Here is a 24,722-nt window from a genome sequence, read left to right as displayed (position 1 = left end):
AATCAACAACTTGTGGCAGGTGACTGGCATGTGACGTGGCAAGTGGACAATAGACAACTTGTGGCAGGTGACGTGGCAAGTGACCTGGCAGGTGACATGGCAAGTGACTTGGCAGGTGACGTGGCAAGTGGAAAATCAACAACTTGTGGCAGGTGACTGGCATGTGACGTGGCAAGTGGACAATCCATAACTTGTGGCAGGTGACGTGGCAAGTGACGTGGCAAGTGGACAATCCACTTGTGGCAGGGGACGTGGCAAGTGACGTGGCAAGTGGACAATCCACTTGTGGCAGGTGATGTGGCAAGTGACATGGCGAGTGGACAATCCACAACTTGTGTCAGGTGACGTGGCAAGTGGACAATCCACAACTTGTGGCAGGTGATGGGGCAAGTGATGTGGCAAGTGGACAATCCACTTGTGGCAGGGGATGTGGCAAGTGACGTGGCGAGTGGACAATCCACAACTTGTGTCAGGTGACGTGGCAAGTGGACAATCCACAACTTGTGGCAGGTGATGTGGCAAGTGATGTGGCAAGTGGACAATCCACTTGTGGCAGGTGACGTGGCAGGGGACGTGGCAAGGGACGTGGCAAGTGGACAATCCACAACTTGTGGCAGGTGATGTGGCTGGTGACGTGGCAAGTGGACAATCCACATCTTGTGGCAGGTGACGTGGCAGGTGACGTGGAAAGTGGTGTGGCAAGTGGACAATCCACAACTTGTGGCAGGTGATGTGGCTGGTGACGTGGTAAGTGGACAATCCACAACTTGTGGCAGATGGCATGGCAGGTGACGTGGAAAGTGGACAATCCACATCTTGTGGCAAGTGACGTGGCAGGTGATGTGGCAAGTGACGTGGCAAGTGGACAATCCACAACTTGTGGCAGGTGATGTGGCAAGTGATGTGGCAGGTGATGTGACAAGTGGACAATCCACATCTTGTGGCAAGTGACGTGGCAGGTGACGTGGCAGGTGACGTGGCAAGTGACATGGCAAGTGGACAATCCACATCTCGTGGCAAGTGACGTGGCAGGTGATGTGGCAAGTGACGTGGCAAGTGGACAATCCACAACTTGTGGCAGGTGACTTGGCAGGTGATGTGGCAAGTGACGTGGCAGCTGACGTGGCAAGTGGACAATCCAAAACTTGTGGCAGGTGACGTGGCAAGTGACGTGGCAGGTGACGTGGCAAGTGATGTGGCAAGTGGACAATCCACAGCTTGTGGCAAGTGACGTGGCAAGTGGACAATCCGCAACTTGTGGCAGGTGACGTGGCAGGTGACGTGGCAAGTGAACAATCCACAACTTGTGGCAGGTGACGTGGCAAGTGACGTGGCAGGTGAAGTGGCAAGTGACGCAGCAAGTAGACAATCCACAACTTGTGGCAGGTGACTTGGCAGGTGATGTGGCAAGTGACGTGGCAGCTGACGTGGCAAGTGGACAATCCAAAACTTGTGGCAGGTGACGTGGCAAGTGACGTGGCAGGTGACGTGGCAAGTGATGTGGCAAGTGGACAATCCACAGCTTGTGGCAAGTGACGTGGCAAGTGGACAATCCACAACTTGTGGCAGGTGACGTGGCAGGTGACGTGGCAAGTGAACAATCCACAACTTGTGGCAGGTGACGTGGCAAGTGACGTGGCAGGTGAAGTGGCAAGTGACGCAGCAAGTAGACAATCCACAACTTGTGGCAGGTGATGTGGCAAGTGACGTGGCAGGTGATGTGGCAAGTCATGTGGCAAGTGGACAATCCACAACTTGTGGCAGGTGATGTGGCTGGTGACGTGTCAAGTGGACAATCCACAGCTTGTGGCAGGTGGCATGGCAGATGACGTGGAAAGTGGACAATCCACATCTCGTGGCAAGTGATGTGGCAGGTGATGTGGCAAGTGACGTGGCAAGTGGACAATCCACAATTTGTGGCAGGTGACGTGGCAGGTGATGTGGCAAGTGGACAATCCCCAACTTGTGGCAAGTGACGTGGCAAGTGGACAATCCACAACTTGTGGCAGGTGCCGTGGCAAGTGACACGGCAAATGCAAGTGTACAACTGCTCTCTATGCTGCTGCTGCTCACTCTGATCAAAATAGAAGAAATAGTTAAAAAAAATGCTTTGAGAGCTTGGGGAGGGTCTACATGATGTTATCTTTATAAACGCGTCTAAACGCAAACGCGTCTAAACGCGACATGCAAACGCGGCAAAACGCGCGTTTCAGCTTTTTTTTAACAGAGGTTTCATCTGCGTCTCGTGTGCATGAGGCCTAAGGCAGCTGATGCAGAATGAATGGGTTGATACACTGCTCTCCGGTCCTGATAATGAACTTGATGCTTTTGTTTTTTTTGTTGACAGTGCACCGCACTGCAGTCCTATAGTACATTGCCTCACCGCATATGAAAACCTCCATCATCAAGGTACGTTGGGGGGCCATTCAGAATGAAAGGTGCAGCATCGCAAGTGGAATGCGGTGCCAGCTTCCCATGTAAGATGCACAGGAATGTGCCCGTTACCATGTGACTGTGTACCCTGGGTCTAAGGTGCCTGCTGCCACCAGCCTGTACACGTTATGCTCTGTATTAGGCCATATTCAAATGGGTGATTAGCCCACATCGCAAATTTCAGCTACAATTATCTGCGGATTCCTGTGGCTGGAACAACACGGATGTGTGAAGAGTCAGGATGAGCTCCGGCGTGTTCGCATACTCCACGTGCAGAGCCCACCAGGAATTTGGCCCGGCGCTGCTCTAATCACAGGCAGTGAGACATTGCCCCGATGCGCGGTTGCAGAGATTGGGCAATGTTTCACTGCCAGTGATTAGCGCAGCTCTGCGCCGACCTCCTGGCGGGCTCTGCACGTGGAGTATGCGGACACGCCGGAGCTCATCCCTAGTGAAGAGCTGCAGCCACTCAGCCTACGTAATGCCGTAACAGGCTGACCGACTGCATCTAGCCATGATCATCTGTCCCTAACCGCAGGTAATAGCTGGCTGAGCAAGGAGCTTCTTTTCGCAGAGCCTGCGATTATATGTGGTCAGGGACAGATGATCATGACACAAGCAGCCTTTTTGTATCCAGCCACAATCGCAGGTAATCTATGGCTGTGTGAACAGTCATGCATAGCTGCGGCCACTCAGTCCATATAATGTAATGGCAGGCTGACTGTGGACGCATCTATCTGTGACTGTTTCAAAGCCAGCAATTACCTGTGGTCAGGGACAGATGATCATGGCTCAAGTAGCCTTTTTACATCCAGCCACAATCGCCACAGGTATTGATTGGCTGCAGGTACAGTCACAAATAGCTGCGGCTGCTCACCCAATATAAAGCAATGTCAGGCTGACAAGGGGCGCAGCTATCCGTGAATGTTAGACTAGCCAGTGATTACCTGAGGCCAGGGACAGATGATCATGGCTCAAGCAGACTTTTTCCATCCAGCCACAATCACCGCAGGTAATCTATGGCTGTATGAACAGTCACGGATACCTGCGGCCGCTCAGTCCATATAATGTAAGGGCAGGCTGCTGGCGGACGCAGCTATCCATGACTGTTCATACAGGCAATGATTACCTGTGGTTGGGGATCGATGATCATGGCTTAAGCAGCCTTTGTGTATCCAGCCACAATCACCAAAGGTAATCATTGGCTGTGGGAACAGTCACAGATAGCTGCATATAATACAATGTAAGGCTGATGATGAGCGCAGCTATCCATGAATGTTGGCATAGCCAGCGATTACCTGAGACCAGGGACAGATGATCATGGCTCAAGCAGCCTTTTTGCATGCAGCCATAATCACCGCAAGTAATCTGCTGTGCGAACAGTCATGGATAGCTATGGCCGTTCAGTCCATATAATGCAATGTCAGGCTGATACGGGCGCAGCTATTCGTGACTGTTCGCACGGCAAGTGATAACCTGTGGTCAGGGACAGATGATCATGGCTCAAGCAGCCTTTTTTCATCCAGCCACAATCACTGCATATAATCGTTGGCTGTAGGAACAGTCACAAATAACTGCGTCTGCTCAGTCCATATAATGCAGTGATGGCGAACCTTGGCACTCCAGATGTTTTGGAACTACATTTCCCATGATGCTCATACACTCTGCGGAGTAGTGGAGCATCATGGGAAATGTAATTCCAAAACATCTGGGGTGCCGAGGTTCGCCATCACTGATATAATGCAATGACAGGCTGGTGGTGGGCGCAGCTATTCATGACTGTTCACACAGGCAGCAATTACCTGCGGTCATGGACAAATGATCATTTTTGCATCCAGCCACAATCCCTGCACGTAATCATTGGCTGTATGAACAGTCACGGATACCTGCGGCCACTCAGTCCATATAATGCAATGACAGGCTGACGTCGGGTACAGCTATCCGTGACTGTGCTCACAGCCAGCAATTACCTGCGGTCAGGGACAGATGATAATGGTTTAAGCAGCCTTTTTGCGTCCAGCAACAATCACTGCAGGTAATCGTTGGCTGTGCGAACAGTCACGGATACTTGCAGCCACTCAGTCTATATAATGCAATGACAGGCTGACGGCGGGCGCAAATATTCATACTGTTTGCATAGCCAGAGATTACCTGTGGTCAGGGACTGATATGGCTCAGGCAGCCTTTTTGCATCCAGCCACAGTCACCGCAGGTAATCATTGGTTGGTCGCAGCTATCCGCGATTGTTCGCACAGCTAGCGATTACCTGCTTTGCACACAGTTGTCATTCCAGCTGCAGATTCTTGCTGCTGGGTGTGCAAATTTCCTGTGTTAATGTAGTCTAACATACATGCTCTGGTGTGCATTGTGGGGCGGTGCAATTCATTTAAACAACTATTTGCTTTTATTTATTTATTTTTGCTTTTTTTTTACGTTTATTGAAAGTGGGGAAAAAAAAACACTTCAACTTTAAAGCGGAGGTCCACCCTAAAATGGACCTCTGCTCATCGGAATCCCCCCCCCCTCCGGCGCCACAATCGGCACCTTTCAGGGGGGAGGGGGGTGCAGTTACCTGGATAATCCAGGTAACTGCACCCACTTCCGGGCTAGCTCTCTGCGGAAAGGGGCGTACGTTACGCCCCTTTCCGCAAGCGCCCGCCCCCTTCAGCAAGTGCCCCGCTGCCTGCTGGGAAACACACAGCTCCCAGAGGCAGCGCGGGACCGTCCGGATTGCGCCGCGCGGCTCGCGCATGCGCAGTAGGGAACCGGGAAATGAAGCCGAAAGGCTCCATTTCCTGATTCCCATACCCAAGATGGCGGCGGCAGGACCCGATAGACGAGCGAGCGATCGGCTTCGGGTGCTGACATCGCGGGCGCGCTGGACAGGTAAGTGTCACTATTTAAAAGTCAGCAGCTGCAGTATTTGTAGCTGCTGGCTTTTAAAAAAAAAAAAAAAAACGCGGAGTCCCGGTGGACTCCCGCTTTAAGGCCTCATGCACACAGGTCGTTTTAACAGCTGCTTTTTTTTTTTTTTACAGCTTAAAAATGCCTCTCCATGTTATTCTATGGCCTCATGCCCACACAGGCTTTTAAGAGCTGTAAGTGGCATAGGCGTTTTTAAACTGCAAAAAAAAAAAAAAAACCCAGGGTCAGCGTGTTCTGAAGACCAGCGTTACAGCTGTAAAAACATCTAAAGGCTGCTAAAAACGGCTTAAAGGTGGATACAATGTTAAGCCGCGTCGAGCATTTTTTTTTGACATGTCAAAATCGATGGTTCCGTATGTGAGCCGTCTGACCTTCAGCCCATTGATTTGAATAGAAGTCGCCTCCAAGTCGGATCATAATGATGCTCTGAGAGTCTTGATGAACCCACTCCAAAAATGAAGAAAAAAAATTGCCATGGGGTCCCGGTCCCCCATGTGCATGAGAATGGGGTACATTGTACCCCTACCCATTCACCCCAAAAAAGGCAGTGTAGTGTAAATAAAAACAAGAGATGGCTTTGACACGTCGTTTACTAAAAATCTTCCTCCGATCTTCTCCGCCGCCAATGCTGTTTCTTGTCGTTGTACCAGTTCCCCTCTATGCCGGTTGTTATATAGCCATGGGACGTGGCCATCTGGTGATTTCACCATTAGACCCCACCCCTGATGGCCACGACCCATGGCTATAAAAGAATCGTCAGAGAACGGAGCTGGCACAATGTCAGGAGACAGCGTCGGAGGAAGACTGGATCAGCAGCGGCAGAGAAGGCCACACTAGAGGGAGGAAGATTTTTAATTAAGGACATGTCAAAACTGTCTCTTCTTTTTATTTACACTACACTGCTTTTTTGGGGGTGAATGGGTAGGGGTACAATGTACCCCATACTGATTCTCATAGGGGGGGGGGACAGGATCTGAGGACCGCCTTGTTAATGAGGGGTTCCAGACTCCGATGAGTCCCTTATCCACAGACCCCCACAACCACCGCCCAGGGTTGTCGAGAAGAGGCCCTTGTCCCCATCAACATGGGGTCAGGGTGTTTTGGTCTGGGGGGGGGGGGAGGGGTCTCAAGCCATATATTTATTTTTATTATATTTTTTCATTTTGGCGAGACTCAAAGAGCCAGGTATGGATCTTGGGGGGGACCCCACGCCGTCTTTTTTTTATTTTGGCGCGGGGTTCCCCTTCAAGAACCTCAGAGCACAAGTCACACCACAAGTCGGATCATCATGATCCGACTTGGATGCGACTACTATTCAAATCAATGAGTTGAAAGTCGGATCAGTTAAGACGGTTCTCTCAGGGAACCATTGATTTTAAATAGAGGCAGAGAAACGCTGCTAAATGCGCATTAACACCAATGCAAAAAGCTTGTTTTTTACAGCCGCTTTTTCCAGGCCATAGTAATGGCTTTGCAGCTCGTGTTTTCTAATGCTCTGTGTGCATGAGGCCAAAGCGCTGCAGAGTGGTCACGTGTGTAAAATTGCAAGCATGCTGCTTTTTTACACAATGCACACCACTGCACAGGTGTGGTGTAAACAGGGCACAGAGAAAACAATATTTTTCTGTGTGCCCCTTGGCAGCTTGACCAACCTGGTATGAATGAGCCCTTATTCCGGTTGCAGCTGTCCAAGCATCAAATCACACCAAACATGTGCTAGCTCACATGGAAATATGTGAATGGACTCGTAAAGATAAAAAAAATAGTAGGGCTGTGGAAATTAAAGATTAATTCCTCGATTAATTGATTCATTTTTTTTGATTGATCAAAATTCTTTTGATCGGTACTCACCTCTCCGCCGGCTTCCGGGTCTTCAGGGAGTTCTGTCGGAGATCTGGTGACGTCACGGACATCAACGTCACCGGACTCCTCCCCCTTTCCCAAGTGCCTCCGTCTGCTAACGAAGGGAAGAGGGGAGGAGTCCGGTGATGTAAAGTTCTGATTGAACGTAACGCGTACGGAGAAGGAGCTACTCATGACGTCACCCACTGCTGCTCTACGGAACTAACATGATTGCCGGTGTCTTGACATATAACGTCCTCCATCCGATAGTGTCCGCTGCGTATTGCGCATGCGCAGTACACAGCAACACAGATTCCGAAAATTGCAGAGGATGAACGGCGCCTGCACCGTGAGTCCAGGTTCTATCCCCACTATCCAAGTGGACATAGAGTAGGAATAAAAAAGAGCCGAGCGCAGCGAGGCCGAGCCCGAAGCGTGGCGAGCAATGCTCGCCCGCGAGGGGCCCTCTAATATTCACAACCCTATGTCCGCTTGGATGGTGGGGCTACCACCTCCACTCACGGCGCAGGCGCCGTTCAGCTTCGCAGCATGCGCAGTACGGGTCGGACACTATTTGATGGCCGGACACTATACGGCAGAACACCGGCTTTACATGCTGTGTTTTTATCATCTTTATGTGAGTAGTTTGTGTTTGGACACAAAAATGAAATCTTATACTTAAGCGGTGAGATCTTTTCTTTCTACCCATGACCTGGCGTCCTTGCTGAGAACTAAGGAGACTGAGAGAAGTTTATGGTCCGTGTTAACCCTTTTGATACTCGCTTGCATGACCACCTGTTTGCACAGGGGTCCATGCCATAAGGTGAGAGTGATTAGTTAGACCGGAGGTGGAGGGATTGTCACGCTACTGTGGAAAGAAAATTACTTACATCAGTGCTACAGTTTGAATTTAAAACATATTTGTGTGACCTGTGAAGTTAAAGTGGTTGTAAACCCTTACAAACCACTTTGGCCTACAGGTAAGCCTAGAGTAAGGCCTATACGGTTTAGGAGATATTTACAAAAAGACGGCCACCGCTGTCTACGGCACGCAGGCACACTGGGCAGGCCGCAGATCGTGGCGATATGCCGTTTGTGTCGGCTCCCGTACGCATGCGCGGGAGTGACGTAATTGCGGCTCCGGCGAATCACAGCGTCGGAGCAGCGAGACCCCGAAGTCACTCCGGGATACATGGCAGTGGCGAACATGAAGACGGAGGACCACTTTGCGGGCTTCATTCTCAGGTAAGTTATTCATAATGAGATAGTATGCTATGCATACTAGCTCATTATGCCTTTGCCTTGCAGGTTGCATTTTTTTTTTTTTTTTTAAGTGCCTTTACTTCCTCTTTAAGTCATGGATTGTGGAAACTAACTAGTGTCGGGTGATTGTATATATAGTGTATACCACATTTACCACTGACTAATACAGAGTTGCAATGCAAGGAGATCAGCTAAAAGTAGTTGGATCTGTATGTGTGTTATAATTAATCGAAATTATCGATTAATCAATTTAAAAAAAAAGATTAATCGAAGATGAATTTTTTTATCAGTAACAGCCCTAAAAAATTGTGTTTTTTACACTTCAGATTTCCACGGAAGATATGCAGCTCTATACTGCCCATGTGTATTGTTCACACCAGCCAGTGTATTTATGTATGAAAAAATCTATCTGATGACAGGTCCACGTTAATGACGCAGGATTGTACAACAAGTAGCAGCAGCACTGGCTGTAAGACGCATTTGTAAGGAGCATTTTTCGCCCATAGTGGTAGCATCCGTACGGGGTTTGCAGAGCTGTATGGTATCATGTTCTCATGTGCTGTTTCTGCAGAGCAAGCTGTTGTAACATGCGGACCAGATCCCACCTAATGATGAAGAATTTAAGCATCTGAGATTTTAGAATGACATTCTTTAGATTCTTTCCGACTTTCTTTAAAAGTTTAATATTGAACAGCAATAGGAGTGGTCAGTTTTATTTTTATTGATCACCCTCTGACATCTGTTTATAGCCGTGTGCGTTTTTCGGTGCAGCGGACAGGACACTTCTGGAAAGTCCAGCATATACCAGGTTTTCTTTTCAATCTTGTACAATCATTTAGTGTAACTAAGCAGAGGTGACTAGTCAGGTACATGGTGCCATCAGGTTAACCATGTATAAAACAGAATTATCCAGGCTCATAACCAACATAGCAGTGCATAGGGCATTCTGTGTTGGCGACTGTAATATGAATCTAAGCATAACGATCCCAGGCTTGAAGGGCAGGGAATGGGGAAACATAGGAAACAAGATGGCTACTGGGGCAACCGGGAATTTCAGAGGATGTGACAAAGTAAGGCCTCTTTTACACTTGCTTTGCTTTTTGAAGAATGATCTGCTTATAGATTGCTCTTCAAAAAGCATTTGCGTTGTATTGCCTCCTCCCTGCCTGTTTTAATCCCTATAAAGAATGTTACCCCAGCATTTCATATTCCTGATATGTGCCTGCTGTAACATGTACTTGTATAAAAAAGTATCTGTTCTGTATTTCTCCGTTTGTGTGAATCCCTGGTGTTCCTGCCAGTCCCTGGTTTACTATTAAAAACTGACCATGCTAAGCAGGAGAGCACACTGTGGCTGTTTTTATCCAATTATCGACTTTGTCCTGACACCGCCCCCCCCAGCCATTCACTTGGAAAATCAGTGTACTGCTGTTTCTTCTCCCCCTGCTCTCTGAGCTCCTTATGCAGCTGAGAATAGAGATTATTTGAGCATCAAAAAAAAATGTATCCACTTGAAGACCAAGACTTTTCTGGCAACTTAAACAAGTTTAAAGTAATACTAAAGTCTCTTTTTTTCCCTTAAAAATAACATGTTATAATTACCTTCTCTGCAGTTCAGAGTACAGAGCAGACCCGATCCTCCTCTTCTTGGGTCCCTGTTTAGCGCTCCTGGCCCCTCCCTCCTACTGAGTGCCCCATCAGCAAGCAGCTTGCTATGAGGGCACCTGAGCCACAGCTGTGTGTCCAATCAGACACGGAGCCGTGTCTCTGCCCCGCCCCTCTCTCTGCTCACTGATTCACTGGTAGCCAGTGAGGAGAGAGTCCTGGGCTGCTGGATTACGGTCTCCCGAGCAGAGTACACCTGTCTTTTCCAGCAGCACACGTGATTGGTTAAGAGTATTTGCCTCTTTCTTTCTCAGTTTGAATTATTCTGTACAGGGGATTCAAGAAGCTGATACACTCAGTCAGGCTTTTATTATAGTTGCAGTTAATAATGCATGTAACTACTTTTAGTTGACAAATACCTGCATTCATAGATTTTTTATTTTTTTGCATCTACCTGGAGCTCGGTTAAAGTAAACCAGTCATGAGGAAAACATGGTGTTGTGACTACTAACCTCATTCTGAGAATGCCAATTGCCTGGCTGTCATACACATGTTTTGTCTTCTACAATTTTACGGATCATGTATAAGGAATACAAGGTTCTGCATGCTCTGATTTTCATTTGTAGGGGATGAAACAATAGTGAGATGTGGCAAGGAGTAGAGATTTTATGGGCACCTGTACTTGCAAACACAGCCAACTGTAAGTACATAAAGCAAATTATTCCCCTGCACTCAGCCCTGCCAGGTAGCAAATGGGACCTAATTAAATCCTGCTTATTAAGTGGAAATGAGTGCATCGTATCTGCCCTGGGAGCTCCGAGCAGAGGTGTAGTCTAAGCAGGTGGCACCATGACCGAAGGGCATGCTCACGATGAGGGCCAAAAGGGATCTGGTTGCACAGCAAGTCTAGAACCACCACTGCAAAGCAGACACAAACATATTTTTTTACAGTACTTGACATTGTAAATGACATTCATAGTGTCAACTTGTATAAATTTCACCCAGTCATATTAGTGTCAATGTCTAGGTCACTTAGTCCATCAAATATGTCACTGCCATCAGGTCACATTGGATATCCGCCATCTCCTTATCATGTTCCTCCAGGCCTTGTTTGGCCAACCTGCAGCTATTGATGAACCACAAGTCCCAGTATAACCACAGTACTTCTTCAAAATTAGTAGAATGTGCCTGAGATTACAGCATAACTATTTCTACTGGTAATCGCGTTCTATCCAAGTAAATACCAGCAGATCAGAGGTCACCTTTTATCAGGATAGAGCGTTTCAGCAATAACTGGCAGTACTTTTGTCCTCTACAGAAAGCACGGGGGTTTTCACGCCACCTTTGAGACTGCGGGGTCGTATTCCGGACATATGGGGACAGATCAAGATGAGAGTGGATACCGGAGACAGTTCAATGCTGCGGTGTCAGTTATTCAGAGCTTACCAAAAAGTGGTATGTATAACCTTCCTAGTTCTGTAATAATAAATATTACATGCAATCTCTTATCTAATATCAAGAGACAGAGCATATCCAATGAGAATAGATTTGTTTATTCCGAGTGGAGTGGAGAAGGGTTTGAGAGACCCTCCCTGGGTATATAAGGTCTCCAGGATTTGTGGTGGAGGATGGGAGCGGGTACTTGCCTTACTTGCCCCTTAACACTTTGGTAGGGGCTTTAATGATGCCCGGAATTGTTTTTTTTATTTGCTGTCAGTGTCCCGGTTGAGATTATTTCCTCTCCCTTCCTGTTTGGTCACTGGCACAGGAAGTGAAGGTGAATCAAACATGGGCACAGCTATAAAAGCCCTTTTTTAAGCAGTGTGAGAAAGCCATAGAACCATCTTAATTCTTGATTTTAGGTGCACAAAGCCAGCTCTATTAAGACACAGTTTGATGGGTTTGGTGTGGAGGTACTCATGTGGCCTGCACAGAGCCCTGACCTCAACCTTTTTGGCATTACCTGGAACGCAAACTACACGCCATGTCTTGTCATCCAAAAGCTGTATATCACCTCACAAATGCTCTTTTTGGCTGAATGGACACAGATTCCCACATTCACACTCCAGAATCCTGCAGAAAGCCTTCCCAGAAGACTGGAACACAGAGGGCTACAACAACTTATTAATGTCTATGGTTTTATATGGGGCATACATGCAGGGGTCGACCCAGGACCATGCTTCAGGGGGCCCCTGTGGCCCCCTGAACACTGGGATAGGAGGGGCAGTGGGGGCAGCATATAAAGGAACCAATCCACCTTTCAAGGGCTGCAGGCAGAAACAGAGGGGATCAGTTCCTCTACATTTCGCCCCGCAACCCATCCTATTCACCTCTTGCTGTGATCAGGCTTCTCCCGCCGGCTGCTGTGGTGGATGCCTTCAAGATGGAGTGCAGTGAAGAGACCAGTAAACGCGTCATGGCCCTGGCGTTCTGCCACTGTGAGGGGCCCATTATGGTTTCATGCACTGGGCCCTGAAGGTTCGAGTTACGCCTCTGGGTTTTCTTGGAATTATACAGGATTTATATAGAACAGTTTATGCAGCGCTTTATAATATAAGGGAGAAAGTAGAATTATGATACAAGAGGTTAGGAGGGCCCTGGCCATAAGAGCTTACAATCTAATAGGCATGGGAATGGGACAAGCTAATATACAGTAGATGTGAAGCTTTTGGTTATAAAGCAATCAGACCCTTTTTATTCTCTCTTGCTCTAGGCTCCTATCGCCCTTCCTATGAGGAGATGCTTCTCTTTTACAGCTACTACAAGCAAGCCACGGTTGGACCCTGCAATATCGGCCGCCCTGGTTTCTGGGATCCCATTGGAAGATATAAGTGGTACGATCGCTGCTGTACAGTTAATACAGCGGGGAAGGCAGCTATGTTGTTTATGGCAACAGCTTAGCAGATGCCATATAAGTCTCAGGTGTTGTATATCTGTACCTGTACAAATCAATAACAGGATGTGAGCGTACGCTGGAAATGCAGATCCAAACGTATACATTTGTACAGGTAATCAGGTATGGATGTACACCCCTGGACGGAGACAGTCTGTTATATCTGAAGCTGCATGCAGCTGAAACGCGTTAACACCTTTCTTGTGTGTACAGTTTGCTGATGGAAAATGAAAGTTTGTATGTTAGAACTTAGGACCGTGTGCAGGATTATTCATCTTACACTGTGGCTCTATGCAACACATGTGACTTCCAGGTACGGAAAAAGTCAGTATTTAGGCTGTATAGTCCTCTCCTTGTTTCTGAATGAGCCCTAGTAGACTCTGTATATACAAGCTCTAATCACACACAAAAAAAATTATATATATATTATATTGTCAAAAGTATTGGGACGCTTGGCTTTACAAATATGAACTTTAATGGCACCCCAGTCTTCATCTATAGGGTTCAAAAATGAGTTGGTGAAGAAAAGTTAAAAACAAAGGTTGGGACTTTGTATGAAGCACAGGGCATCTCAAGTCCAGTGCTTCCATCCCCAATTACTAGACAATGAGAGGACAAGTTTTGGACTTTGTGTGAAGCATGCAACCCGGGTTGCATGCTTCACACAAAGTCCCAAACTTTTCCTCTCAATAATGAGTTGGCCCACTTTTTGCAGCTATAACAGCTTCAACCCTTCTGGGAAGGCTGTCTACAAGGTTTAGGAATGTCTATGGGAATTTTTGACCATTCTTCCAGAAGCACATTTGTGAGGTCAGGCAATGATGTTAGACGAAAAGGCCTGGCTTGTAGTCTCTGCTCTAATTCATCCCATGCTTTGTGCACTGGTCCAAATCGTTTGGTGGAGGGGGGATTATGCTGTGGAGTTGTTTTTCAGGGGTTGGGCTTGGCCCCTTAGTTCCAGTGAAGGGGACTTTTAAGACGTCAGCATACCAAGACATTTTGGACAATTTCATGCCCCCAACTTTGTGGGAACAATTTGGGGGTGGCCCCTTCCTGTTTCAACATGACTGCGCACCAGTGCACAAAGCAAGGTCCATAAAGACACGAATGAGCAAGTTGGGGTGGAGGAACTTGGCTGGCTTACATAGAGTCCAGATCTCAACCAGATAGAACGTCTTTGGAATTAATTAGAGCGGAGACTGCGAGCCAGGTCTTCTCATCCGACAGCCTTCCCAGAAGAGTTGAAGCTGTTATAGCTGCAAAGGGTGGGCCAACTCAATATTGAACCCTACGGACTAAGACTGGGATGCCATTAAATACTTTTGACAATGTGTGTGTGAAAATGTGTATATATATTTATTTTGCAATAAAAAAAAGAAACTGTAACCAGTGATTTTATGGTCCATTTATATTATTTGGTCGCTGGAAGTTTTGTGCAGAGTTCAACTTTTAATTGCCAATTAACTTTTCTCCACAAGATCGTAGGTACGTGTAAAGTGTACCTGTCATAAAATAAACACTTCACATGAAACCGATCAGCCTAACTATAGTAAATCACATGTTGCCCACCATTAGGATTACTACAAGTGAGTGCTAGGTGTACAGTGCACTAAGTTCTTGACTTTTCAAAACTGCCATGCAAGCCTTCCATGAGGTCCTTTCACACACAAAGGAAAATAAATGGTACATGACACCAGCACCCCACATTGCCAGGAGCACTGCTGTCCCTGATGACATGCAGGGCAAAGCAGACGTTTGGCTTAGTAAACTCTTTAACCTTGACCCTGGGTGCAATCAGCTTTTTTTATGGCATTTCTAATTATCATAGATCTTTGATAGCGGGGCATGAAAATGAAGGTGAGTGTATGGATTTTATAACAGCAGTCTTATTACATATCCTTAATTGATGTTTGCAGGGATGCCTGGAGCAAGCTGGGTCAGATAAGCCAGGAAGATGCCATGTGTGCTTATATCAGAGAAATGAAGAAAGTAGCCCAAAAGGTAATACACATACCTGCTAATTTCATTACAATAGAACAGAAAGGTGTTTTGAGACATGGTGGTGTGATTGTTTGGGGCAGTGCCATTCTCATGTCAGTTGGGACCTCAAATAAAAATCTTTAGGGGTCAGTTCATCCAAAATTAAATTTTTATTAATTGGTGGACTAACGTGTACTTATGAGGGCCTTCACCCTAAGTGTCGGTTCACACTGGGGCGACTTGTCAGACGACTTATGCCGCGTACACACGACCGGACTTTCCACCAGAATGAACGCTGACTGATTTTTCAACAGAGCCCCGCTGAAACGGACTTGCCTACACACGATCACACCAAAGTCTGATCGTTTAACGCGATGACGTACGACGGGACTAGAAAAAGGAAGTTCAATAGCCAGTAGCCAATAGCTGCTCTTGCATCGTTTTTGGTCCGTCGGACCAGCATACAGACGAGCGTTTTTATGGAACTGGTTCCGGCGGAAAGATTTTAAACATGTTCTATTTCTAAAGTCCGTCAGATTTTTCGACAGAAAAGGTCAGATGAAGCCCACACGCAATCGAATTATGCAACGGATTTGTTCCGTCGGAACTTTGCTGTCGAAAAGTCCAGTCATGTGCACACGGCTTAAGGACTCATTTGCTTCAGCTTTAACACACATTAACGGGTAGTTTACACTTGCTTCAAAACATGGCTTCTGAAAGGCTTTGTTAAAGCTCTCTGAATGCTAGTCAAAGCTCCTGTCACTAAATAAAATGCTTACACCTTGCTTTGCTTCGCTTCAAAAATGATACCCCATGTAGCTTTAGTGGTGTCTATGGCAAAGCTCGCTTGAAGCCCCACTGAACCTCCACCAAAGCCTCATCGAAGCTCCACCAAAGCCTCATCGAAGCTCCACTGGGTATATAGAAGGGTTTACAACCACTTTAAGTTAACAAATATTGTTCCATTTGTGACGCCATCTAGGATTCTCTTTAAATGCCACAAAAATCAGCCTGACCTATATTTTTAGCCTTCCTTTAGATAAGTATTATTTTCAACCTTGACTATGTGACTATGCAATAAAAGTATTCAGATATCAATATACACCTATAACTGAATAAATAGTAGTAATCAGAATTGTTACTGTTGTAGCGGATGACATTTGGGACCAAATAATTGTGTAGGTAAGACTTAACACCAGTCTGGCCAGGCCATGATTGATGTTCTGCCTAGTCATGTGAACGGTGAGGTGCACATGATGGGCGAGAACCAGGCTTGGTTGGATGTTTGGGTATGGCCCACTTGGAGCCAATCAGCGGGAGTGCCGGACCCGCTGGGGAGTCTGGGAGGGGGTACTTAAGCAGGTGTGGGTCACGTGTTCGGGGTTCCGGAGTTGTTCGAGAGACCTGTGTGGTCTGTTCTGGTTCCAGGACCGGGGTAGCCCCGTGAAGGGTCCCGGTCGTGGGGTGTTTGACATCCCGCAGCATGTTCCTGTCAGTGGCCCCTGTTAGACCCGACTGGTCTGGGGTAGGGATCCTGCCGGTCCGAGGCGCTATAACTGAGGGAGGATTCCGAGTGTTCGGGTGTGCTCTCGGCTTGGAGGGGCTCCACAGCTCGTGGAAGTGACCGGGGGAGGACTCTTCAGAGGAGGGCCGACAAGTGGCATCCTGAGAAGTGCCTGGTTACTGAGTTGGGAAGGACATTGAAGAAGTCCACACTTTTCCAGTACCTCAAAGGAAGCGGGAAACGTTCCAGGTACGGTTGGAAAAAGATTCCTGTTTATCTTCAGTTGATTGTTCAAGTTTGAGTCAACATGCGGACTGCCATGACTTCTGGCTAGAGGTCTGTTCAGCTTTGAAGTACCCAGCTGCGAGTGGCTACTCTCTGGGTGGAAATAGAGACTTTATTAAAGCTGCAGTTCAAGGTACCTGAGTTCTTCACCCGTGCCCATTGTTCCCTAAGAGACTGTTTGTGAAAGTTCTACTGCAAAATAAAACCTTTTGAAAGGACTTTATCTGTGTCGGTGTACAAGTCGTTGGGTATCAACCCTGGGAACCCCTAGACGCGGAAGCGCAGGGCAGAAGAAGGTAATCGGTAAGCCCATTAAGTCAAGGCCGCCCTGCAACGGGTTATGACCGCTACACTGTTATCTCAGATACCCATCTCATGCTTAAAGCTCCACTCCACCTTTATAAAGTTAAAAAAAATAAGCAGCCCAGACCTCCAAAACGCTGCGAAAACTGTTGGCGCTATATAAATACTGTATAAAAATAATAATAATAAAATGATATAAGCTTTTGCTGCAATATTCAGCTTCTCTTCAGCACTGTCCCCCACAAGCTCAAAGATTTGCAATCCAGCGCCAGCCCTCCTCCAGGTTGAATTATTTTTGGCATCATGCAGCCCACTGCCTGTGAGCCCATTGTTGTCATTGGCACATACCCCTTGGGGTGCAGCATCACGCTGGCTTGAGCTCATTGCACTCTTGGTAAAGGGAGTCACTCGCACATCATTACATTGGCATTGCTCTGTTCAGAAGTAAGGACTGCTCAACGTCACCCCAGAGAAGAAGAATGACCTATGACTTCACATGGCTTCTATAAATACTACAGAGTTTATGATGTGTGTGTGTGTGTGTGTGTGTGTGTGTGTGTGTGTATATATATATATATATATAATATAGATATAAAGTTATTTTCACTAAAAAAGGGCCAGGTGGTGGGGGGAACATACAAGGTGGAGTTTCCCTTTAACACTGAACATGTAAGTCATTACTATCTTTTATTTCAGATTATCGACACAGTCCCTCTGGACAATACATCACCTGAGCTGTTTGAGCCTTTTCGTCCCTTGTATGAAGTTATTCCAGATATGCCTCGCCCTCCAGATTCCTTTTTCAAGACTATCACTGGTGAGTGATCCTCCTTAACGCTATCTACACAATCTTGTATCCTCCAGTAAGCAATGCAACTGTGCTAAAGTCCAATAATTCCCTTAGTTGTAAGCAACCCCCTGCAGAATAAGCACACACAGCTCTCTATAGGGCAGCTGACAGCGGGGGGCCGGGGGGGGGGGGGGGGGGGGCCACCGGGATTGTGTATAATCTGACAAGCAGACTCCTGCCTGCCAGATGGAAGCATTTGGGCTTCCGCACACCCCAAGTAATGGCGCATCCCTCCTCCACACGTGCCTGCCATGTATCCTGGGCTCTGTTTGCTCATCTGCGGACCCAGGACCAACATAGCAGGTGCCGCTGGGTAGAAGTTGTTGCCAAACTTGTTGCTGACCCGAAAATCGCTTGTTTGACGTCACTTATAGGTCTGCTTGTGAGTGTCCCCAGCCAGCATACCCGGGAAAGAATGTACAGTGAGGAAAAAAGTATTCGACCCCTTGCTGATTTTGTACATTTGCTCACGGACAAAGAAATGATCTGTTTATAATTTTAATGGTAGGCTTATTTTAACAGTGAGAGACAGATTAACAACAAAAATATCCAGAAAAAGCATTTAAAAAAAATTATAAATTGATTTTCATTTTGAACTATTTGACCCCTTCGCAACATGACTTAGTACTTGGTGGCAAAACCCTTGTTGGCAATCAGAGGTCAGACGTTTCTTGTAGTTGGCCACCAGGTTTGCACACATCTCAGGAGAATTTTTTTTCCTCTGTGCAGTTCCTCTCCAAGTCATTAAGGTTTCAAGGCTGATGTTTGGTAACTCGAACCTTCAGCTTTCTCCACATATTTTCTATGGGATTAAGGTCTGGAGGCTGGCTAGGCCATGCCACAACCTTAATGTGCTTCTTCTTGAGCCACTCCTTTGTTGCCTTGGCCATGTGTTTTAGGTCATTGTAATGCCGGAATACCCATCCACAACCCATTTTCAATGCCCTGGCTGATGGAAGGAGGTTCTCATCCAAGATTTGATGGTACATGGCCCCATCCACCATCCCTCTGATGTGGTGAAGTTGTCCTGTCTCCTTAGCAGAACCCCCCCCCCAAGCATAATGTTTCACCTCCATGTTTTATGGTGGGGATGGTGTTCTTGGGGTCATAGGCAGCATTCCTCCTCCTCCAAACACAGCCAGTTGAGTTGATGCCAAAGAGCTTCAATTTGGCCTCATCTGACCACAACACTTTCACCCAGGTTTCCTCTGAATCATTCAGGTGTTCATTAGAAAACTTCAGAAGGGCCTGTACATGTGCTTTCATGAGCAGTGGGACCTTGTGGGCTATGCAGGATTTCAGTCCTTCATGGTGTAGTGTGTTACCAATTGTTTTCTTCGTAACTATGGTCCCAGCTGCCTTGAGATAATTGACAAGATTATTCTGTGTAGTTCTGGGCTGATTCCTTACCGTCCTCATGGTCATTGAAACTCCATGAGGTGAGATCTTGCATGGAGGCCCAGACTGAGAGAGATTGACAGTTATTTTGTGTTTTTTCCATTTCCAAAAAATCGCACCAACTGTTGTCACCCTCTTCTCAAGCTGCTGGGCGATGGTCTTGTAGCCCATTTAAGCCTTGTGTAGGTCTACAATCTTGTTCCTGACATCCTTGGACAGCTCTTTGGTCTTGGCCATGGTGGAGAGATTGGAATTTGATTGATTACTTCTGTGGACAGGTTTATTTTATACAAGTGAGAAGCTGAGATTAGGAGCACTCCCTTTAAGAGTGCTCCTAATCTCAGCTCATTACCTGTATAGAAGACATCTGGGAGCACGAAATGATTGCTGATTGATAGGGGATCAAATGCTTATTTCACTCATTAAACTGCAAATCAATTTATAACTTTTTTGAAATGCGTTTTTCTAGATATTTTTGTTGTTATTCTGTTTCTCACTGTTAAAATAAACCTACCATTAAAATTATAGACTGATCATTTCTTTGTCAGTGGGCAAACGTACAAAATCAGCAGAGGTTTAAATACTTTTTTCCCTCACTGTATTGCAATGCAATCTGCATTGCATTACATTCAATGGAGCACAGGGGAGACATCTGAGGCCTTTTAAACCCTGGATGTCCCATTAAAGAGGACCTGTCCCGTATGTGATGATAACAACATTTTTTATTTAATTTCATTTTTTATTTTTTATTTTTTTTATTGTAAAAAATGTAAGTTACACCCAAGCACATAAAAAAATTTATGAGGCCCGCTACCCCCCACATATACAGTACAGACCAAAAGTTTGGACACACCTTCTCATTCAAAGAGTTTTCTTTATTTTCATGACTATGAAAATTGTAGATTCACACTGAAGGCATCAAACTATGAACACCTCCTCCATGCTTCACAGTGGGAACCAGGCATGTAGAGTCCATCCGTTCACCTCTTCTGTGTCTCACAAGGACACGGTGGTTGGAACCAAAGATCTCAAACTTGTACTCATCAGACCAAAGCACAGATTTCCACTGGTCTAATGTCCATTCCTTGTGTTCTTTAGCCCAAACAAGTCTCTTCTGCTTGTTGCCTTTCCTCAGCAGTGGTTTCCTAGCAGCTATTTTACCATGAAGGCCTGATTCACACAGTCTCCTCTTAACAGTTGTTCTAGAGATGTGTCTGCTGCTAGAACTCTGTGTGGCATTGACCTGTTCACCAATCTGAGCTGCTGTTAACCTGCGATTTCTGAGGCTGGTGACTCGGATGAACTTATCGTCCGCAGCAGAGGTGACTCTTGGTCTTCCTTTCCTGGGGCGGTCGTCATGTGAGCCAGTTTCTTTGTAGTGCTTGATGGTTTTTGCCACTGCACTTGGGGACACTTTCAAAGTTTTCCCAATTGTTCGGACTGACTGACCTTCATTTCTTAAAGTAACGATGGCCACTCGTTTTTCTTTACTTAGCTGCTTTTTTCTTGCCATAATACAAAGTCTAACAGTCTATTCAGTAGGACTATCAGCTGTGTACTGTATCCACCTCCTGCACAACACAACTGATGGTCCCAACCCCCATTTATAAGGCTTGAAATCCCACTTATTAAACCTGACAGGGCACACCTATGAAGTGAAAACCATTTCGGGTGAGTACCTCTTGAAGCTCATCAACAGAATGCCAAGAGTGTGCGGAGCAGTAATCAAAGCAAAAGGTGGCTACTTTGAAGAACTTAGAATATAAGACATATTTTCAGTTGTTACACACTTTTTTGTTCAGTATATAATTGGACGTGTGTTAATTCATAGTTTTGATGCCTTCAGTGTGAATCTACAATTTTTATAGTCATGAAAATAAAGAAAACTCTTTGAATGAGAAGGTGTGTCCAAACTTTTGGTCTGTACTGTACGCACTGACAAACGTAAACCATTGCATCAGCAGCACCTACGCATGAATACAATGATTGCAATACACGTTACATATATTTCTAGCACCAGACCTCCTCCATATTGCTAAACTGAGGGGGCTTTTAAAGTGTCGTCCATGGAAAATATAGGGTACTTATACCCCTTATGTCCCTTTTTCACGGACGTGCACAAATTTAAGGTTTAAAAAAAAACTAAAACTCGCTCCAATGGAAAAATATCATACTAAATTTGAAATTCATAAAGGCCACAGCAGCTGTTGCAAAGGTACTGAACCTTAATAAATATATATATATATATATATATATATATATAAAGCGTCTCAACAGCGCTTATAGATAACGTGCTAAGTGTGTATACATAATAAAGTGCAATAAAACAAATAACCAGTGATAAATAATACAGTGAAAATATATAAGTAAAGTGCCAAGTGCTTCCAACGGCAACTAAGAAATCGAGATTGAAATGAAATGTTCAGAGACCACAATCTGTGGAAGAGCACAAAATCCCCTCTTGTGACCCCGCTCACCAGAGCCTGTCGACCCTCAACTTTGTTAGTGGAGTCACGGTGGTAAATCCAAGGTTGAAGGAGCTCCCACAGGTAGTTAATATGTGGACCAAGGAGAACGATCTCCTTGTGTCAGGGCCCCAGCTCCGGAGACATGCAGCTTCCAAGAAGGATCCCTGACACAAGGGCCCTCATTGGGGGATTTTTCACAGCAAAAGTGGACCTATTGTTAAGAGGGTGTAGAGGTGGTCATTTTTTTTTTTTTTACAGTTGTTTTGTGGTCAAAACAACCGCATGGACAACTACCTAACACTGGGGTCTCTTTGCCGAAAAACAATGTATCGTCATAAAGCAGTGATGGCGAACCTTGGCAGCCCAGATGTTTTGGAACTACATTTCCCATGACGCTCAACTACACTGCAGAGTGCATGAGCATCATGGGAAATGTAGTTCCAAAACATCTGGGGTGCCAAGGTTCACCATCACTGTCATAAGGTATCTGTACTTTGCCAGTATGGGGAGTGTTGACACATTGATATGTTTGCGTCAATGTGCATGACTGCCTTAATAATGTCTTGGTAATTGGTTCAGTGGTAATTCCATATATTTTAGGAAACGCATATGAAAATAGCAAGCCAAGTGTCTGCTACTGATCCCTTTAAGCCACACCCATTCAGAGTTGATCATTATAGGTGGGCATCCATGATTGGAAAAGCCTAGGAACTTACTGTATATTTTGGGGACTCCAGCAGTGAAAACGCATAGAGTTCTGGCACAGGCAGCAGATCCCCCCCCCCCCCCCATTTAACTTGTTAAAGCTTACTCCGAACCTAAAATATTTATTCTGGGTATGCAATGATGGTTTGTCTTTTTTCATCTGTGCCAGACATAGACAACTCTTCTAGGAGAGCAATTCACAATTCAACTACTGGGAGGCTGCTAAGCATTCCTTTGTTTTATGTTGCAGAAGAGGAGACTTTTGAAGATGACAAGTACCAGGCATTAAAAGAGGAAGGAGAAGAGCAATATGGATCCAAACCAATGCAAACAGAATTGGGTGCTCACCGAGGTCTAGGGAAAGAGGAGGAACGCAGAGACCCTGTAGGTCTGTGTGCTATCCACATTCTAGTCTGTAATTGCTGTTTACTCTAAGGCTGCATGCACACCTGAGCGTTTTCAGCTAGTAAAACGCTCATCTCAAAAGTTATAAAACGCACAGCAAGAAAAATCACATTTAGTTAAATGGCCCCTGTTCACATTTGAGCGTTCTGTCACCTGAACTAAAATGCCTAAACCTCAAAAGAGCTTCTTTTTAGGCAGATTGCAGGCGTTTTTCTGCTTTTTACATTGGTGCCCTTTTGATCTGTACAAAATCGTGGCAAAATCACGGTAAAATTATGTGACTTTTCACCTGAAAACGATACGCTCAGGTGTGAATGCAGCCTTATGGATGCTGTAATCATGTGCCCAAGGTTACAGTGGCTAATATGGATATATGTATCTTATTAAAATCTATTAATACTGAAAATGGGAAAAAATAGGACACCCAAATCTCATGTAAATCCTCCAAATGGTCAGTGGAGGGGACAGTCGGCATGGGCATGGATGTTCCAGGGTTCTTTCTTGCCTGTACTCATATTGTACAACATTTTTCTAAACGACATCTTTGCAGAAGACGTGGATCTCCAAAACACACCAGCTTAGTGTTTCCCACTAGAGTGCTCTAGAGTACTGGCTTGAGGATGGACTCTGGCATGTTTTGTGCTCAAGCCTAAGGCCCCTTTCACACTAACGTCCCGTTCAGGCCCGCCTGTCAGTTTTTCAGGCGGACCTGAACGGGTGCTCCATAGAGCTCTATGGAGCGTCGGATGTCAGCGGTGACATGTCCGCTGACATCCGACCCGCTCCGATCCGAAAAAGTGTGACGGAGGAAAAAGCTATTTTTCCATCCGTCTGCGGATCGGATCGGGTGACGACGGGCACTGCGGTCCGTCGTCATCCGATCTCCCATAGGGGAGAGCGGCGCTGTGACAGGTCCGTCCCTGCACAGTGTGCGGAGACAGACCTGTCATCTCCCTGCTCAGCGGGGATCGGCGGAGTGATCCCCGCTGAGCAAACGGACATCCACGGGGCGGATCAGAACTGATCCGCCCCGTGTGAAAGGACCTTACCTACAATCTGGCTGAAGGTCTGATTCTTGAGCAATACTAACATATTTGCTCTCTTTGAGCTGAGTAAAGCTGGCCATAGACAGTTTGAATCTCACCCTGTTCAGCAGGAACCTGCCAAAATTCGAACCATGTATGGGCAGGCTGAATGTAACCAAGTTGATTGATAAACTTGGGTACAACCAGCCTGTTGGATTTTACATGTGATTATTGCTAGTGGCTGTGTTTTCCCCCGCCGGGCGAACACCATGGCTGTGCAGGAGGGAGTCCCCGGCCAATACTGTCTGCCTTGATCGGGGGATCAAGCAATTGGCCCCATCAACCATGGTTGCAGCAAAGAAAACCGCTCTGACGTTTGGGACACTTGTACAGCAGCCTGTCTGACAGAAGACGGCCAAATGTCCAGCTTCTGTCGCAGGAGCATGCCTGAAAAACATCTTCCAATCAGTGCTCTCAGGCAATGGCTGTGAGCTCTGAGCTGTTTGTTTTGGTGGGGTCGTCTAAAACCAAATTTTTGACCTATTTCATATTGAAATTCTAAATGCACTGCTCAGAGCGTTCTTGGTTTGTCCTTCTGTCTTAGTGGCGCTAACAACTTACACACCAATGTCACACAAGGCATTGTTATATACTGTAATCTCATTACTCAGTTGGTTTATTAATAGGCATGGGAAGAAAAAAACAGAAATGCCAAAATACCAGAAATCCTCTCGGCATTTCTAAGTCGGGTTATCATATCCAGCAAAAATGGTCTTCATTTAATCTCTTAACTGACGTATTCATTTTTCACTATACTGTATATCCAAATGATTGTGGG

At 46.1% G+C, this 24,722-nt stretch overlaps 1 protein-coding gene across 2 annotated transcripts in view; it reads left to right on the top strand.

Annotated features, from left to right (window-relative positions):
* ACBD4 (acyl-CoA binding domain containing 4) overlaps positions 1 to 24,722 on the top strand; it is a 51,640-nt gene that overhangs the window by 1,588 nt on the left and 25,330 nt on the right. For both annotated transcript variants that reach the window (XM_077460072.1, XM_077460073.1), the window contains exons 2-6: positions 11,387 to 11,523; positions 12,782 to 12,902; positions 14,878 to 14,962; positions 17,730 to 17,850; positions 22,705 to 22,842. In XM_077460072.1, coding sequence (XP_077316198.1) covers positions 11,442 to 11,523; positions 12,782 to 12,902; positions 14,878 to 14,962; positions 17,730 to 17,850; positions 22,705 to 22,842 — 547 coding nt within the window. In that variant the 5' untranslated portion in view covers positions 11,387 to 11,441. The remainder of the gene's footprint in view (positions 1 to 11,386; positions 11,524 to 12,781; positions 12,903 to 14,877; positions 14,963 to 17,729; positions 17,851 to 22,704; positions 22,843 to 24,722) is intronic.

This window comes from Lithobates pipiens, unplaced genomic scaffold (assembly GCF_037356315.1).
Source record: "Lithobates pipiens isolate NorthernLeopardFrog02 unplaced genomic scaffold, aLitPip1_a1.2 Scaffold_28, whole genome shotgun sequence".
NCBI lineage: Eukaryota > Metazoa > Chordata > Amphibia > Anura > Ranidae > Lithobates > Lithobates pipiens.
This window is presented reverse-complemented; position numbering and strand designations above follow the sequence as displayed.